Here is a 17,891-nt window from a genome sequence, read left to right on the forward strand (position 1 = left end):
GCAAGAGGCATCACTACAGACCCTGGTTCGATTCCAGGCTGTATCACAACCGGCTGGGATTGGGAGTCCCATAGGGCGGAGCACAGTTGGCCTAGCGTTGTCCGGGTTTAGCAGGGGTAGACTGTTTCTGTAAATAAGAATTTGTTCTTATTAACTGAATTGCCTAGTTGAATAAATAATAATCAGGCAAGGCTGGAGTTCTTTAGTTCAGTTAGAGATATAATCAGAGTACAGGTTGAGCTACAAGTCTGGCCCTGTGTTCCAAATGGCTCCCTATATAGTGCACTACTTTTGACCAAATGGCACCCTATTCCCTACGTAGCGCACTCCTTTTGATCAGGGCACTATGGGCCCTTGTCAAAAGTAACGCACTATATAGGAAATTGGTTGCCATTTGGGATGCACACTGTGCCTCCTTCCTTATTAAAGGACATATAATTTAAATCAGTGTTGGAACAGTGAACAAACCTTCTCTGCAGTGAAATAAACTATTTACAACTGAAAAGAAAGGTGGAATTATGTAAGACTTTATTTGGGGCCGTTTGCAACAAATTGGTATTAAAATACCATCTCTAAATATGGTAACGTTGCATTTGAATAGTAGCTCTAGTAGTGAACTCCTAGTGAGGATTGATATGAGACAAACTGCTCCACAGCAGATTTGTTGGCATTTTATTGTTTTGAAATGTATAGGAATGAAGGATCTAGGTAATGTTGTAATGTTGTCAGTCTGGTGTAGAAGGATTGTTCTATTCAGTTATATCACCATCACCAGCTGGGTGTTCTGTGTGCAAGGACTTTCCAATATTCGTTTTATTTCCTGCTGTGTAGCAGTGACACTTTACTTGAAAGAGACCGACATAAGGACTTCCTAACATGTTCATAAGACATACATAACGCATTAATAAGCAGTTGACTTTCTAAATGCTCAAATCAACTTCCATCACCAACCACCCGTTTATTTATCTGGTTTTCCTCTGTGTCAAATTCTAAACGTTTAACAGTCTTTCAAATCATTCTTTGTTTGGTTTCATTCTTGAATCATTTGAAAGGAGGAAGTTGTTTTGACTTGTCCTGCACCGCTCCTTCCTCTGCATGTTCTTGTCATGTTTCCTTTTAAACTCTATTGTTCTGTATTTTCTTCTGTGCAAAAAAAAACACAAGTTGATATTTGCCTTGTCTTGTGGTTGTTGACATAAGCAGTTATGAATGCAGCCAGTATGTATAGGTTATGAATGTGTTATAAGGTCCTTGTGTCGTGCCCTTCAAGGAAAATGTTCCCTGCATGTATTTCTGTCCTTGAAAACTATTTGACTCAGACAAACACAGATTTCAATATTTCGGCTGTCGATTTGACAACATTACTGGCCTGAAACAACGGCACATTACTTCCAGAGAAAAAGACAGTTTAGCCCATTAGCCTGCTGCCAAAGTCTCACCAAGGGGGAAATAATGGATTAGTTATCCTTTCTGGTTCTCTTATTCTTCATTTCAATCCAGGGGGACACCTGGGGTATATGGCTCTGTAGGCTGACTGCTTCAATTATTGTTTCTGAATGGAAGTTCAGCAAGCTACCAGAGCATGTTGGGTCAGTTCAGCTAGCTACCAGAGCTTGTTGGGTCAGTTCAGCTAGCTACCAGAGCTTGTTGGGTCAGTTCAGCTAGCTACCAGAGCTTGTTGGGTCAGTTCAGCTAGCTACCAGAGCTTGTTGGGTCAGTTCAGCTAGCTACCAGAGCTTGTTGGGTCAGTTCAGCTAGCTACCAGAGCTTGTTGGGTCAGTTCAGCTAGCTACCAGAGCTTGTTGGGTCAGTTCAGCTAGCTACCAGAGCTTGTTGGTCAGTTCAGCTAGCTACCAGAGCTTGTTGGGTCAGTTCAGCTAGCTACCAGAGCTTGTTGGGTCAGTTCAGCTAGCTACCAGAGCTTGTTGGGTCAGTTCAGCTAGCTACCAGAGCTTGTTGGGTCAGTTCAGCTAGCTACCAGAGCTTGTTGGGTCAGTTCAGCTAGCTACCAGAGCTTGTTGGGTCAGTTCAGATATCTACCAGAGCTTGTTGGTCAGTTCAGCTAGCTACCAAAGCTGGTCAGGTACGAAATGGTAAATGAAAACGGTATGGAATAATGTCTTGCCCTCTTGTCTGACCCTTGAGAAAACTGCCAACCCTACACTTAGTCATGACACATCTTAATGTGGACTACGTCTGACTAAATGTCAGAGAGCTGCTCGCATGAATTTCTGATTAGCTGATGGGGGTGAAACCTTTTATAGGACTTTGTGCCTAAATGTAATTTCAGAGACACTTTCCGCCACATAGAAGAATGGCTCCTAAAATTCCCTGCAAATCAACAGATGGAAAAGACACTAACATTAGTATGACAGCTGCTGTTGAACACATGGATATCTACATACAGTAGACACACACATAAGATGGGTCTCGTCTCCACAATTCAGAAGGTAATACATCTTCTAGAGCCACATTCAATCATAATTCACCAAGAATAACCAATGACTGTCTTGTGTAGGGGAATGTTGTGTTTATAAGAAAATACCTCGACCTTCTGCCAAAAAACGCAACCCCTGTCAACAGTGTAAGACGTTATGACATTCTAAAGACCCCAGAGGAGCAAAATACATCGACTGGACCAACAACCCGAAAATATTAGGTACCAGACTAAGTATGCAGAAATCTAGGCAACATTTCATCAACTCAACTACAGTAACAGCCTACATCGAGAGACATATGTAAAGATACTGCAATATATATATACAAATATACCACTAACCTTGACCTTCAAGAATACACACTGAACCCTGGAGACACAAACCAGAATCTACAATTCCCTAATCTTCATAACATGCAAAACTACAGAACTACATCACTGTCAATCATTTCAGGAGCTGTGGTGAAATGACTTATCATTATATGGGAAGAGATGGATAACATAGACAGCACTTCTGAAAAACACTGTGGCATGCACAAAGAGAAGAAAGCATCACCAGATAATAGATGGCTAACAATAATAATAATAATACATTAAATAAGAATATTAAGTAATACGAATATAACCAAATAGACTAGTTAAAAGGTCAAACTAAACAGTAACAAAAACATTGGTTTGATGGTCAATTCAAAGCAAGCACAACAATGCACACATAGAAAAATGAAGGGTGAAGGAGAAAGACGTTATAACAAGGAAAGTAATAATGCTGCAGCTATTACTACCTGGACAGGGGACAGTGTTATTGCAAACCCTTGACTCTCTTAAAGGGCCGCTGCAGTGTGTTCCGTATGGTGAACCACATGTTCTTGTTCGCACCTGCGACCCTTGGCCGCATGAAACTGAGCATGAGCTCCACTGGGACCACTCCTCTGCACCAGATTCACCTGTGTAGAGGGAGAAGGGTGACACCAGTTAAATGCAGCAACACGGTCACATGATCAACCCAGGGGGTGGGGCTACAGGGGGTGGGGCTTCAATGTAGAGCAATGGGGGAGGAGTTATTCTAAACCCGAAGCTACGTTAATGGGGAGGGATATTAACCTAGTTAACTTTAATATTGAACTAAATAGACATGTTTTACCTTTATGTGATCTTTGATAAATGATTAATAAGAGAGAAGACCACGACTCTGTTGGTCATTGGCCCCATTTCTCTTGATCCAGTTCCTTTGATTTCCCATTCATCATTTTGTAAGTGTTGTTGTATTGTGATTGAAGGGAACAAGAACCTTTATGACTAGTAATTGGTCAAAAAGCTGTTTGTTCAAAAACCTTGTCTGGCTCCCATGTAGAAGAACAACATCTTATTGTGTCATAGTAAAGTACAAATGGTTTGGAGGAAGTGTACAGATGGATCATAGTAAAGTACAAATTGTTTGGAGGAACTGTACTGATGGATCATAGTAAAAGTCCCAAATGGTTTGGAGGAACTGTACAGATGGATCATAGTAAAAGTCCCAAATGGTTTGGAGGAACTGTACAGATGGATCATAGTAAAAGTCCCAAATGGTTTGGAGGAACTGTACAGATGGATCATAGTAAAAGTCCCAAATGGTTTGGAGGAACTGTACAGAAGGATCATAGTAAAAGTCCCAAATGGTTTGGAGGAACTGTACAGATCGAGTATAATACAGTCCCAAATGGTTTGGAGGAACTGTACAGATGGATCATAGTAAAAGTCCCAAATGGTTTGGAGGAACTGTACAGATGGATCATAGTAAAAGTCCCAAATGGTTTGGAGGAACTGTACAGATGGATCATAGTAAAAGTCCCAAATGGTTTGGAGGAACTGTACAGATGGATCATAGTAAAAGTCCCAAATGGTTTGGAGGAACTGTACAGGTGGATCATAGTAAAAGTCCCAAATGGTTTGAAGGAATTGTACAGATGGATCATAGTAAAAGTCCCAAATGGTTTGGAGGAAGTGTACATATGGATCATAGTAAAAGTCCCAAATGGTTTGGAGGAACTGTACAGATGGATCATAGTAAAAGTCCCAAATGGTTTGGAGGAACTGTACAGGTGGATCATAGTAAAAGTCCCAAATGGTTTGAAGGAATTGTACAGATGGATCATAGTAAAAGTCCCAAATGGTTTGGAGGAAGTGTACAGATGGATCATAGTAAAGTACAAATGGTTTGGAGGAACTGTACAGATCGAGAATAATAAAGTCCCAAATGGTTTGGAGGAAGTATACAGATAGATCATAGTAAAGTCCCAAATGGTTTGGAGGAACTGTACAGATCGAGAATAATACAGTCCCAAATGGTTTGGAGGAACTGTACAGATGGATCATAGTAAAAGTCCCAAATGGTTTGGAGGAACTGTACAGATGGATCATAGTAAAAGTCCCAAATGGTTTGGAGGAACTGTACAGATGGATCATAGTAAAAGTCCCAAATGGTTTGGAGGAACTGTACAGATGGATCATAATTGACACTAAGCATTTGTCAGATTTAGTCTGAAGGACATTTATTCAAAGATCACAGCAAAGCTCCACATCACAGGCCCCAGTGTTACTTCTGATCACATTAAGGGATTCGGCCATTTACCTGACTAAAAGGTGTTACATCTTACATTTCATCTTCATCTTTCATACTGACACATGCATCAATAAAACCAAATGAAATGTTTCAAAAAGCTCTAGAAAATGTAAAAGAACATGGTTGCATGCAAGAAGGACATCTACTAGTGAAATAAAAGTTCAACTTGAATGGAGAGTTAATAAATGAGAAGTCTAGAGTATGGATCCCACAGCAGTGTTACAGCACTACAGTCTACAGTGCAGTTTCCTTGACAACCAGAGAGGATCTAACTCCAATGCATATTAATTAGTGTTTGATCACAATTTGTGAAAACATTTTTTTTTTAATTGCCCGTTTATATTTTTCTTAAGAGTACGAGGGAAACGAGAAGGAAGAAAAACTCCCCTTTTCATTTTATTCAGAAGATCACAGCTTGTTGAATGGAGCTTGTTGCATGGAAATAACATTCACAGTGCCAGTTTGCATGGGGTTCATAAAATACTATTTTTCCAAACAGCAGAATGTGACAAAAGGTCTGCTGGTGTGTCACACTCTTATTATGACGTGTTTTAACTGTTGCTACTGAATATTTAAATGTACACTAGTCAACTGTCTCTAGAACCATACAGTTAAATAAAAAGGTTGTTTCTAGAACCTAAAAGGATTCTTCAGCTGTCCCCATATGAGAACCCTTTGAAGAACATTTTTGGTTCCATTTTCGACAGAGGGTTCTACATGGAACTCAAAAGGGCTCTACCTGGAACCAAAAAGGGTTCTACCTGGAATCAAGAAGGGGTATCCTATGGGGACAGCCAAAGAACCCTTTTGGAACCCTTCTTTCTAGGAGTGTATACCAAGTATACCAGTTTAATTCTCAGAGGTACAACTTCATACACTGATTGTATATAAACACATGTGGAGTGAATTTGCTTATGTGTGTGCCGTTGGGTGGTAATTCCCAATGACAAAAGCATTGCCTTATGGACAGTGAATGTCCACAATGCATCAGTATGTCCGGAGTGAGGCCTTTCAATACAAAAAATATGATCATGTCACAAATCCAAAAAGCCATGAAATGCTGAATAAATGGAATAAATGCTAACCTTGGTTACGCTAACACCCTTGGCATTGAGCTAAGTAGGTAGGGTGAATAGAATAATCCAAGATAGCTTAGTTGTGTGTTAGAAAGCAAGAAGACAACGTTCAAATATTTTGATTACAGTTTAAGATGTACGTGTGATGTTCAATTTCAACGAGGCTTTATTTGCATAAGAGATTTGGAAATTTCAGCTCGGAATACATTTATATGTAATTGAAATCTTATGAAGATTTCCTCTGTATTGCATCACTAAGCTGCAGTATAATAGGACTGATATAGATTGATTCAACCCAATAGGGATATACTGTAAACCCTATTATATATAATTGGTCTGATCAGAATTATAATATACTTTGAAAGGTGGATCAATTGGTAAGATGAAGAAGTACAGGGAGAGTCAATTAGGCAATCTAAGAATGGAAGAACTGAAGAGCAAAGTGATGGGGTCCATAAGAGATAAATAACACACTCCCACAGCGTGTTGGAATGGAGACATGCTGTTAGGATTTAGTAAACAACTAAATGGATTTGCAAATTAAAATGAAAGTAAGGCAGGTGTGTTGATCAATGTCACAGATTTAAAAGTAACAACAAATGAGATGAAATTGGGTTAAAAAAGTAATTAATTAAAAGCCAAACAAACAATTAGCGGAACCCAGAAACATGTATTTATTTAAACGGAATTAGAAAGAAGAAAAGGGAAAAAGAAAAACCAGAATATTCTTTATTTCAGTCCATTTGGATTGAGCCTAGAAACCCTTTATGTGGATCTGGAGCAGCAATAAAGTTGCTTTTCAATTCATTTCTATCCTCCTGCAATTTTAGAATGGATACAATCATCACTATATTTTAGTATATTCGACTGGTTTATGTTAAGATTTTTGTTTATCTTACATTAATCATTATTTATGAAACCCATTTTTTTATTCAGTATGCGTTTCACTCTTGCCGAAGGCAGTAGGAGTTGTCGATGAAGGACATTTTTCAAATGTTATTAGGCACATTTTTAAGGATATTATTAACTGTGACAGGGGACAATTTTACCTAGACTTTAATATTTGAGAAACGAGTAATGCACTTGCCAACTCGCTGTGTAACAACAAATGAACAGAGACCCAGGGAGCCCAATTCTAGTTGTTATTCTAAGTAAATACTCAAAGGGAAAAGGAACATTTGACTAGTGGGTTTTAATGTGAATAGCAACAGAAGAAGGAGGAGGTAGTAGGAGGTTAATAAGATACAGAAACATTGTCACCTAAAAGGTGCAGCAGAAGAAAGAGCATGCAAGTGACCTAGATGACATTACGTTTATAGTTAACAAAATAAAAGGTGAAGGAAACATAACTATTGTATTACCAGTTTGTGCCATAAATTTAGCAGATTCAGCTTGCTCCTGCAGGGCCTTTGTGTCAAAGACTGATCTGGGCCGCTGACTTTTTACAGTATGTTCGCCGATCATTCCATATTCTAGAGACAAAATAGAGGTTCAATGAAAGCTAGGCTTTAACAGTAGGAATCTTCCAGAGACATAAAATAAAAGGTATTACAAACTGTTTTTCAACGATAGATGCGTAGTAGAAAAACTGCAGTACTGTACATGGCTAGAAACAAAGATCATACAAGAGTAAATATGGAGATATATATTTAACTTGTCATTTTAACTTTAAAGCATAAGAAGAAACAATGCATCGTATTTATAACGAACGTGGGTGAGTTGGGAGGAGTATTAATTGACTTTAAAAGCACAGCTTAAGACACATAGCAAACATGCAAATTTAATAAGACACTATTACTTCGCATAGTCCCTCAAGCCCCACCCCCTCCCTCCCAACCCCTACCACCCCCAAACCACCCCCCAAGAAAAAACTAAAACAAAATGAAAGTAAAAATGTGTAAGCTATCTGGAAGCCACAGAGGAGGGGGTCAGGGTCATGAACATAACATGATACTATTGATCCACAGTTTCTTTAACAGATTCCAGACATTTTGTTTTTGTAATTAGTTGAGCTCAGTAGAATAATTGTCCATCCCAAATGGCACCATATTCCCTACATAGTTCCCTATGGGCCCTGGTCAATACTGGTGCACTATGTAGGTATAAGGGTGCCATTTTGGACACAGACTATGAGTCTAGGAAATCACTTTATAATAATTTAACATCATAAGTTCTATGAACTGACACATGTATTCTGAGCTGTCTGATTATAAGTGTTACTCCCTTTGTTGTTGTCCATTAATACATGGGTGATGCAACATGTTTGGCCGCATAGATTTTTAGTCCCGGTGAAGGGGTGTAACAAATTTCGCAACAAATGTCATTTTTTTATTCAAAAACTTGACTAGCATGCCGACGCAAAGATAGAGTGTGTGTTTTCTTCAATCCGTTTGGAGTAGTATGCACTGCAGGTGATATGTGTTACACGACAGACACCTCACATGGCAGGTGTGTGTTAGTACTGTGGAGTAAACCATACATACATCATCGTCTGTGAGGATGTTTGGGGGCATATTGTCTGGAGTAGCGAGGATGTTTGGGGGCATATTGTCTGGAGTAGTGAGGATGTTTGGCGTCATATTGTCTGGAGTAGTGAGGATGTTTGGGGGCATATTGTCTGGAGTAGCGAGGATGTTTGGGGGCATATTGTCTGGAGTAGCGAGGATGTTTGGGGGCATATTGTCTGGAGTAGTGAGGATGTTTGGCGTCATATTGTCTGGAGTAGTGAGGATGTTTGGGTGCATATTGTCTGGAGTAGTGACGATGTTTGGGGGCATATTGTCTGGAGTAGCGAGGATGTTTGGGGGCATATTGTCTGGAGTAGTGAGGATGTTTGGGGGCATATTGTCTGGAGTAGTGAGGATGTTTGGCGTCATATTGTCTGGAGTAGTGAGGATGTTTGGCGTCATATTGTCTGGAGTAGTGAGGATGTTTGGGGGCATATTGTCTGGAGTAGTGAGGATGTTTGGGGGCATATTGTCTGGAGTAGTGACGATGTTTGGGGGCATATTGTCTGGAGTAGTGAGGATGTTTGGCGTCATATTGTCTGGAGTAGTGAGGATGTTTGGGGGCATATTGTCTGGAGTAGTGAGGATGTTTGGGGTCATATTGTCTGGAGTAGTGAGGATGTTTGGGGGCATATTGTCTGGAGTAGTGAGGATGTTTGGGGTTATATTGTCTGGAGTAGCGAGGATGTTTGGGGGCATATTGTCTGGAGTAGTGAGGATGTTTGGGGGCATATTGTCTGGAGTAGCGAGGATGTTTGGGGGCATATTGTCTGGAGTAGTGAGGATGTTTGGGGGCATATTGTCTGGAGTAGTGAGGATGTTTGGGGGCATATTGTCTGCAGTCTCAGATCTGATGCTGTATTTCTCCCAGTAGGTAATGTACTGTATGTGTGATGGGTATGGGTGGGCAGTGTCAAAGAGGAGAGAGGCACACTGACTAGAACTAAGTACCAGTACAACACAGCCATGCTTTTGATACTAATCGGGAATCACAACAGAACCAGCATTAATCCAACACCAAGAACCACTGAGTATTGGAAAACCCATACAAAGAACTCCTTTCAGACTACTAAGCCGAGCCAAGCTGTGCTGTACTGTGCTGGCCTGGTACTCATCCTGGTTACTCATCTTGCCATCACCATAGCTGATGGAACCGTGCTGGAAAGGACAATGTGAGGGGGAAATACCAGAACCAGCAGAGTAAGGTTCAGGTAGGCAAGGTATTGTGAAAGAGCATAGGTTTCCAAATCTGGTTCATATTACTGTTCTGATGAGGTGGCCATTAGTAGACGTTGTACTGAAACCAGTCATTGGCAGAAGGTAACCTGGAGAGTTAATAACCGGGACGTGATTGTCATCACGATGATTCATGATCACCGCTATACACTAGGACATGTCACATACATAATGTAGATGTTCCTGATCTCTCAATGCTGTCTTAAATGGTCTCTGACACATTTCTAAAGACCCAGGAAGGAACATTGATGGGGAATGTTGCCCTTGACTTGAATCAAGTGGGTGAAACAGCTTTATGTGGGTGTATGTTTTCCCTGGCAGCTTGACTGCATCCTCCTGTTCCAACCTGTTTGATTCCATTTCAATAAACACATTATGAAGTAGGACTCATCGTGGGTTGCTAAGGGTATTCTGGACAACATCCATCATCTTTAAAGACAGCTAGAATATTAAGGCACCTTGAGGTAATGTTCTAGCCTTTAGCAGAACACATTCTACCTCAACAGGTTATACTATGGGACGCTGTTAATACAATCAAATCAAAGTTATTTCAGTAGCACTACAGCATAACCTCATTTTTAGACCGGTGACTCGATTATATCATTCAATTCAATTCACTTGTAATTAACCCCAAAATCACCTAACACTTGGGGAAAAATCCTCACAATAAACTCTTGACTTCGTAAAGAACTACTTTTAGCGTTCTTGCATTTCGAGTTCTTGATCTCTCTGTTTTTAATAATTGTGTATCATTTATTTTTTTATTTATTTTACCTTTATTTAACCAGGTAGGCAAGTTGAGAACAAGTTCTCATTTACAATTGCGACCTGGCCAAGATAAAGCAAAAATCATGTCAATCAGGAACAAACATGATGATGTATTTTTACTGTCTCACATTTCTTTCTTGTGATGGCTTTTTGTGATGGGACATTCTGTTAATATGATGACGAGTAGAAGAAACAAGACTGTGTGTGTGTGTGTGTGTGTGTGTGTGTGTGTGAGCTCCAATGCCTCGTCAAAACCACATCACATCAATGGTTGTCAAAGAGTCTTGGTACGATGGACTGAACCACATCTCAGGAGAAGGAGATGGTCCCCACACACAATGTACTGAGTTACCTCTGGTGATGAATGGTGATAGTCACTATCTAGATTAAAGTCTGACCAGACCAGGCCAGACACCTAGCTGTCGGGACATTGTCCCAGATACTTGATGGGAATAGATCGACCTCTCTCTCTCTCTCTCTCTCTCTCTCTCTCTCTCTCTCTCTCTCTCTCTCTCTCTCTCTCTCTCTCTCTCTCTCTCTCTCTCTCTCTCTCTCTCTCTCTCTCTCTCTCTTCCTGTCTCTCTCTTCCTGTCTCTCTCTCCCCCTCTCTCTCTCCCTCTCTCTCTCTCTCTCCCTCTCTCTCTCTGCGCCTTACTCAGACAATAACCCTATTCCGAAAAAGCAATGGACTGAGCCATCTTTTGCACCCACAGCTTACAGATGATGATGTGTTGCTTGTAGATTTATACGGTATTATATATAGTGAAAGGCTAGCAGTGCATCATTACAGTCCAGGTAGGTAGGGGAGAGCGAATGGAGCAGAGCAGAGCGGAGCCCAAAGCAAAAACAGGGTACCATGGAAATGTGGTGCAACATAAGCACAATGAGGTAAAATGGATGAGCAGGCGCTGCACAGCAGTCAAGGTCCAAGCTATTCAAAAGGCTATTCAAAAAAACATTACATTGATGCCTGTGTTTAAAGGGCTGGATCAGACAAATGACAATTTAACCTTGTTTATGGATAACTACCAAATAATCTGTGGATCTGCAGTATGGGGTCAGTGACCCAAAATATGGCTTAGTAGTGTATTTAACATTATCATTGTTGCATGGAAACGGATGGGAGTGGATGGATCTTTCTGTTAGCATTCTTCAGGTAGCTCACCTACATCGACTCACTTCAAACCGTGTTGTACAGCAACGTGCTGCCTTTTAAGGTTGTATGTATTTACACCATTTTCAACACTGTCGCTATTAGCTAGGGGTCAAAGTACTTTGAAAAGAAGCAGGTTTGTTATTTATAGCCTGGCATATACTGTACAATGGTAGAGAAATCATTATACGCCTACAAAGATTTCTATTCCCAAAGTCAATAATGACCGAATAGCATGATGACATCTTAACATCCACCACAGAATACAATACATTCATGAGCCAAGTGCCAGCAAAAGAGAAGTACTGTCATGAAGAAAAGACAAACCCTCACACAGAGATGGTGATGGCTGGGAATGCTGTTTGCTCAAATATTCCACTTAAATCTGTCTTCAATATTGCACAGCAGACCTGGGTTCAAGTACTATTTGAAAACATTTCAGACACTTCATCTCTGCTTGACTGAGTTGGCCTGGCTTAATGGACCAACGGAATAGTCCCAAAACTGCAAACCTCACCCACCTAGCCCCCAAAGGCAAAGGCAAATGCTGAAAGTATTTTCGAAAGATTTCAAATAGTATTTAAACCCAGGTCTGCTGTACAATAAGTAATCTGTTACCTGATTTCACATGCAAATCCCTAGTAGCAACTGAAGGTTAACCTCAATGACATGAACAGACTGGCAAAGCATGGTGTGTTTCCCAAATGGCAACCTATTCCCTATATAGTGCATTTCTTTTGACCAGAACCCTTTGGTACACTAAATGGAGAAAAGGGTCCCATTTGGGACACAGCCATGGTTTACAGTCCTGAAGATGGTACAGCACAACATTACAGTTGTTACTGTCTGCGTCCATTAATAGAAGGGGTGGGAGGAGAGACGGAAGAAGTGCTGACCAGGGGATATGTTTATGGTGGGTCTCAGTCAGGACAGTATCTTATAATGTAGGTGTGACTGTGCTATGAAGATACATCTGTACTGTATACAGGGAGATGATTGGGTGGCATTCAAGGACAACCCCTCACCTTTAATATTGCAGATAGGTTGTGGCTTACATCAATTGTCTGCATCATTTCCAATCCCCATATATTTGGGGGGGGGGGGGGGGGGGGTAAATATACATATCATAAATATATATATATATATTTAAATATATTTTGCTTTATTATTTTCCCCTAACCCTACCACCCTTCCCCTAACCCTACCACCCCTCCCCTAACCCTACCACCCCTCCCCTAACCCTACCACCCCTCCCCTAACCCTACCACCCCTCCCCTAACCCTACCACCCCTCCCCTAATTGGAGTAAACTAATAGACAACAACACTTAGACTTCTACTTCCTGCTTATACATACTATATACATTTTACTGACAGTATATGTTACACTAGTTATCTTTTGTTTGTTTTTAGTCCCATCCTTCAGCTCCCCTCAACCCCTCCCATCTATCTCTGAACACCATCCAGTCCCATCCTTCAGCTCCCCTCAACCCCTCCCATCTATCTCTGAACACCATCCAGTCCCATCCTTCAGCTCCCCTCAACCCCTCCCATCTATCTCTGAACACCATCCAGTCCCATCCTTCAGCTCCCCTCAACCCCTCCCATCTATCTCTGAACACCATCCAGTCCCATCCTTAAGCTCCCCTCAACCCCTCCCATCTATCTCTGAACACCATCCAGTCCCATCCTTCAGCTCCCCTCAACCTCTCCCATCTATCTCTGAACACCATCCAGTCCCATCCTTCAGCTCCCTCAACCCCTCCCATCTATCTCTGAACACCATCCAGTCCCATCCTTCAGCTCCCCTCAACTCCTCCCATCTATCTCTGAACACCATCCAGTCCCATCCTTCAGCTCCACTCAACCCCTCCCATCTATCTCTGAACACCATCCAGTCCCATCCTTCAGCTCCACTCAACCCCTACCATCTATCTCTGAACACCATCCAGTCCCATCCTTCAGCTCCCCTCAACCCTTCCCATCTATCTCTGAACACCATCCAGTCCCATCCTTCAGCTCCCCTCAACCCCTCCCATCTATCTCTGAACACCATCCAGTCCCATCCTTCAGCTCCCCTCAACCCTTCCCATCTATCTCTGAACACCATCCAGTCCCATCCTTCAGCTCCCCTCAACCCCTCCCATCTATCTCTGAACACCATCCAGTCCCATCCTTCAGCTCCACTCAACCCCTACCATCTATCTCTGAACACCATCCAGTCCCATCCTTCAGCTCCCCTCAACCCTTCCCATCTATCTCTGAACACCATCCAGTCCCATCCTTCAGCTCCCCTCAACCCCTCCCATCTATCTCTGAACACCATCCAGTCCCATCCTTCAGCTCCACTCAACCCCTACCATCTATCTCTGAACACCATCCAGTCCCATCCTTCAGCTCCCCTCAACCCTTCCCATCTATCTCTGAACACCATCCAGTCCCATCCTTCAGCTCCCCTCAACCCCTCCCATCTATCTCTGAACACCATCCAGTCCCATCCTTCAGCTCCCCTCAACCCCTCCCATCTATCTCTGAACACCATCCAGTCCCATCCTTCAGCTCCCCTCAACCCCTCCCATCTATCTCTGAACACCATCCAGTCCCATCCTTCAGCTCCCCTCAACCCCTCCCATCTATCTCTGAACACCATCCAGTCCCATCCTTCAGCTCCCCTCAACCCCTCCCATCTATCTCTGAACACCATCCAGTCCCATCCTTAAGCTCCCCTCAACCCCTCCCATCTATCTCTGAACACCATCCAGTCCCATCCTTCAGCTCCCCTCAACCTCTCCCATCTATCTCTGAACACCATCCAGTCCCATCCTTCAGCTCCCTCAACCCCTCCCATCTATCTCTGAACACCATCCAGTCCCATCCTTCAGCTCCCCTCAACTCCTCCCATCTATCTCTGAACACCATCCAGTCCCATCCTTCAGCTCCACTCAACCCCTCCCATCTATCTCTGAACACCATCCAGTCCCATCCTTCAGCTCCACTCAACCCCTACCATCTATCTCTGAACACCATCCAGTCCCATCCTTCAGCTCCCCTCAACCCTTCCCATCTATCTCTGAACACCATCCAGTCCCATCCTTCAGCTCCCCTCAACCCTTCCCATCTATCTCTGAACACCATCCAGTCCCATCCTTCAGCTCCCCTCAACCCCTCCCATCTATCTCTGAACACCATCCAGTCCCATCCTTCAGCTCCCCTCAACCCTTCCCATCTATCTCTGAACACCATCCAGTCCCATCCTTCAGCTCCCCTCAACCCTTCCCATCTATCTCTGAACACCATCCAGTCCCATCCTTCAGCTCCCCTCAACCCCTCCCATCTTTCTCTGAACACCATCCAGTCCCATCCTTCAGCTCCACTCAACCCCTACCATCTATCTCTGAACACCATCCAGTCCCATCCTTCAGCTCCCCTCAACCCTTCCCATCTATCTCTGAACACCATCCAGTCCCATCCTTCAGCTCCCCTCAACCCCTCCCATCTATCTCTGAACACCATCCAGTCCCATCCTTCAGCTCCACTCAACCCCTACCATCTATCTCTGAACACCATCCAGTCCCATCCTTCAGCTCCCCTCAACCCTTCCCATCTATCTCTGAACACCATCCAGTCCCATCCTTCAGCTCCCCTCAACCCCTCCCATCTATCTCTGAACACCATCCAGTCCCATCCTTCAGCTCCCCTCAACCCCTCCCATCTATCTCTGAACACCATCCAGTCCCATCCTTCAGCTCCCCTCAACCCTTCCCATCTATCTCTGAACACCATCCAGTCCCATCCTTCAGCTCTACTCAACCCCTCCCATCTAACTCTGAACACCATCCAGTCCCATCCTTCAGCTCCACTCAACCCCTCCCATCTATCTCTGAACACCATCCAGTCCCATCCTTCAGCTCCCCTCAACCCCTCCCATCTATCTCTGAACACCATCCAGTCCCATCCTTCAGCTCCCCTCAACCCTTCCCATCTATCTCTGAACACCATCCAGTCCCATCCTTCAGCTCCCCTCAACCCCTCCCATCTATCTCTGAACACCATCCAGTCCCATCCTTCAGCTCCCCTCAACCCCTCCCATCTATCTCTGAACACCATCCAGTCCCATCCTTCAGCTCCCCTCAACCCCTCCCATCTATCTCTGAACACCATCCAGTCCCATCCTTCAGCTCCCCTCAACCCCTCCCATCTATCTCTGAACACCATCCAGTCCCATCCTTCAGCTCCCCTCAACCCCTCCCATCTATCTCTGAACACCATCCAGTCCCATCCTTAAGCTCCCCTCAACCCCTCCCATCTATCTCTGAACACCATCCAGTCCCATCCTTCAGCTCCCCTCAACCTCTCCCATCTATCTCTGAACACCATCCAGTCCCATCCTTCAGCTCCCTCAACCCCTCCCATCTATCTCTGAACACCATCCAGTCCCATCCTTCAGCTCCCCTCAACTCCTCCCATCTATCTCTGAACACCATCCAGTCCCATCCTTCAGCTCCACTCAACCCCTCCCATCTATCTCTGAACACCATCCAGTCCCATCCTTCAGCTCCACTCAACCCCTACCATCTATCTCTGAACACCATCCAGTCCCATCCTTCAGCTCCCCTCAACCCTTCCCATCTATCTCTGAACACCATCCAGTCCCATCCTTCAGCTCCCCTCAACCCTTCCCATCTATCTCTGAACACCATCCAGTCCCATCCTTCAGCTCCCCTCAACCCCTCCCATCTATCTCTGAACACCATCCAGTCCCATCCTTCAGCTCCCCTCAACCCTTCCCATCTATCTCTGAACACCATCCAGTCCCATCCTTCAGCTCCCCTCAACCCTTCCCATCTATCTCTGAACACCATCCAGTCCCATCCTTCAGCTCCCCTCAACCCCTCCCATCTATCTCTGAACACCATCCAGTCCCATCCTTCAGCTCCACTCAACCCCTACCATCTATCTCTGAACACCATCCAGTCCCATCCTTCAGCTCCCCTCAACCCTTCCCATCTATCTCTGAACACCATCCAGTCCCATCCTTCAGCTCCCCTCAACCCCTCCCATCTATCTCTGAACACCATCCAGTCCCATCCTTCAGCTCCACTCAACCCCTACCATCTATCTCTGAACACCATCCAGTCCCATCCTTCAGCTCCCCTCAACCCTTCCCATCTATCTCTGAACACCATCCAGTCCCATCCTTCAGCTCCCCTCAACCCCTCCCATCTATCTCTGAACACCATCCAGTCCCATCCTTCAGCTCCCCTCAACCCCTCCCATCTATCTCTGAACACCATCCAGTCCCATCCTTCAGCTCCCCTCAACCCTTCCCATCTATCTCTGAACACCATCCAGTCCCATCCTTCAGCTCTACTCAACCCCTCCCATCTAACTCTGAACACCATCCAGTCCCATCCTTCAGCTCCACTCAACCCCTCCCATCTATCTCTGAACACCATCCAGTCCCATCCTTCAGCTCCCCTCAACCCCTCCCATCTATCTCTGAACACCATCCAGTCCCATCCTTCAGCTCCCCTCAACCCCTCCCATCTATCTCTGAACACCATCCAGTCCCATCCTTCAGCTCCCCTCAACCCTTCCCATCTATCTCTGAACACCATGCAGTCCCATCCTTCAGCTCCACTCAACCCCTCCCATCTATCTCTGAACACCATCCAGTCCCATCCTTCAGCTCCCCTCAACCCTTCCCATCTATCTCTGAACACCATCCAGTCCCATCCTTCAGCTCTACTCAACCCCTCCCATCTAACTCTGAACACCATCCAGTCCCATCCTTCAGCTCCACTCAACTCCTCCCATCTATCTCTGAACACCATCCAGTCCCATCCTTCAGCTCCCCTCAACCCTTCCCATCTATCTCTGAACACCATCCAGTCCCATCCTTCAGCTCTACTCAACCCCTCCCATCTAACTCTGAACACCATCCAGTCCCATCCTTCAGCTCCACTCAACTCCTCCCATCTATCTCTGAACACCATCCAGTCCCATCCTTCAGCTCCCCTCAACCCTTCCCATCTATCTCTGAACACCATCCAGTCCCATCCTTCAGCTCCCCTCAACCCCTCCCATCTATCTCTGAACACCATCCAGTCCCAT

The 17,891-nt window shown here is 44.1% G+C and overlaps 1 protein-coding gene across 1 annotated transcript in view; it reads right to left on the minus strand.

The window, feature by feature from the left end:
* adgrb3 (adhesion G protein-coupled receptor B3) overlaps positions 1-17,891 on the minus strand; it is a 396,998-nt gene that overhangs the window by 227,037 nt on the left and 152,070 nt on the right. The window contains 2 exon segments of the mRNA XM_031813016.1: positions 3,220-3,381; positions 7,477-7,587. Coding sequence (XP_031668876.1) covers positions 3,220-3,381; positions 7,477-7,587 — 273 coding nt within the window.

This window comes from Oncorhynchus kisutch, unplaced genomic scaffold (genome assembly GCF_002021735.2).
Source record: "Oncorhynchus kisutch isolate 150728-3 unplaced genomic scaffold, Okis_V2 Okis04b-Okis11a_hom, whole genome shotgun sequence".
NCBI classification, from domain to species: domain Eukaryota; kingdom Metazoa; phylum Chordata; class Actinopteri; order Salmoniformes; family Salmonidae; genus Oncorhynchus; species Oncorhynchus kisutch.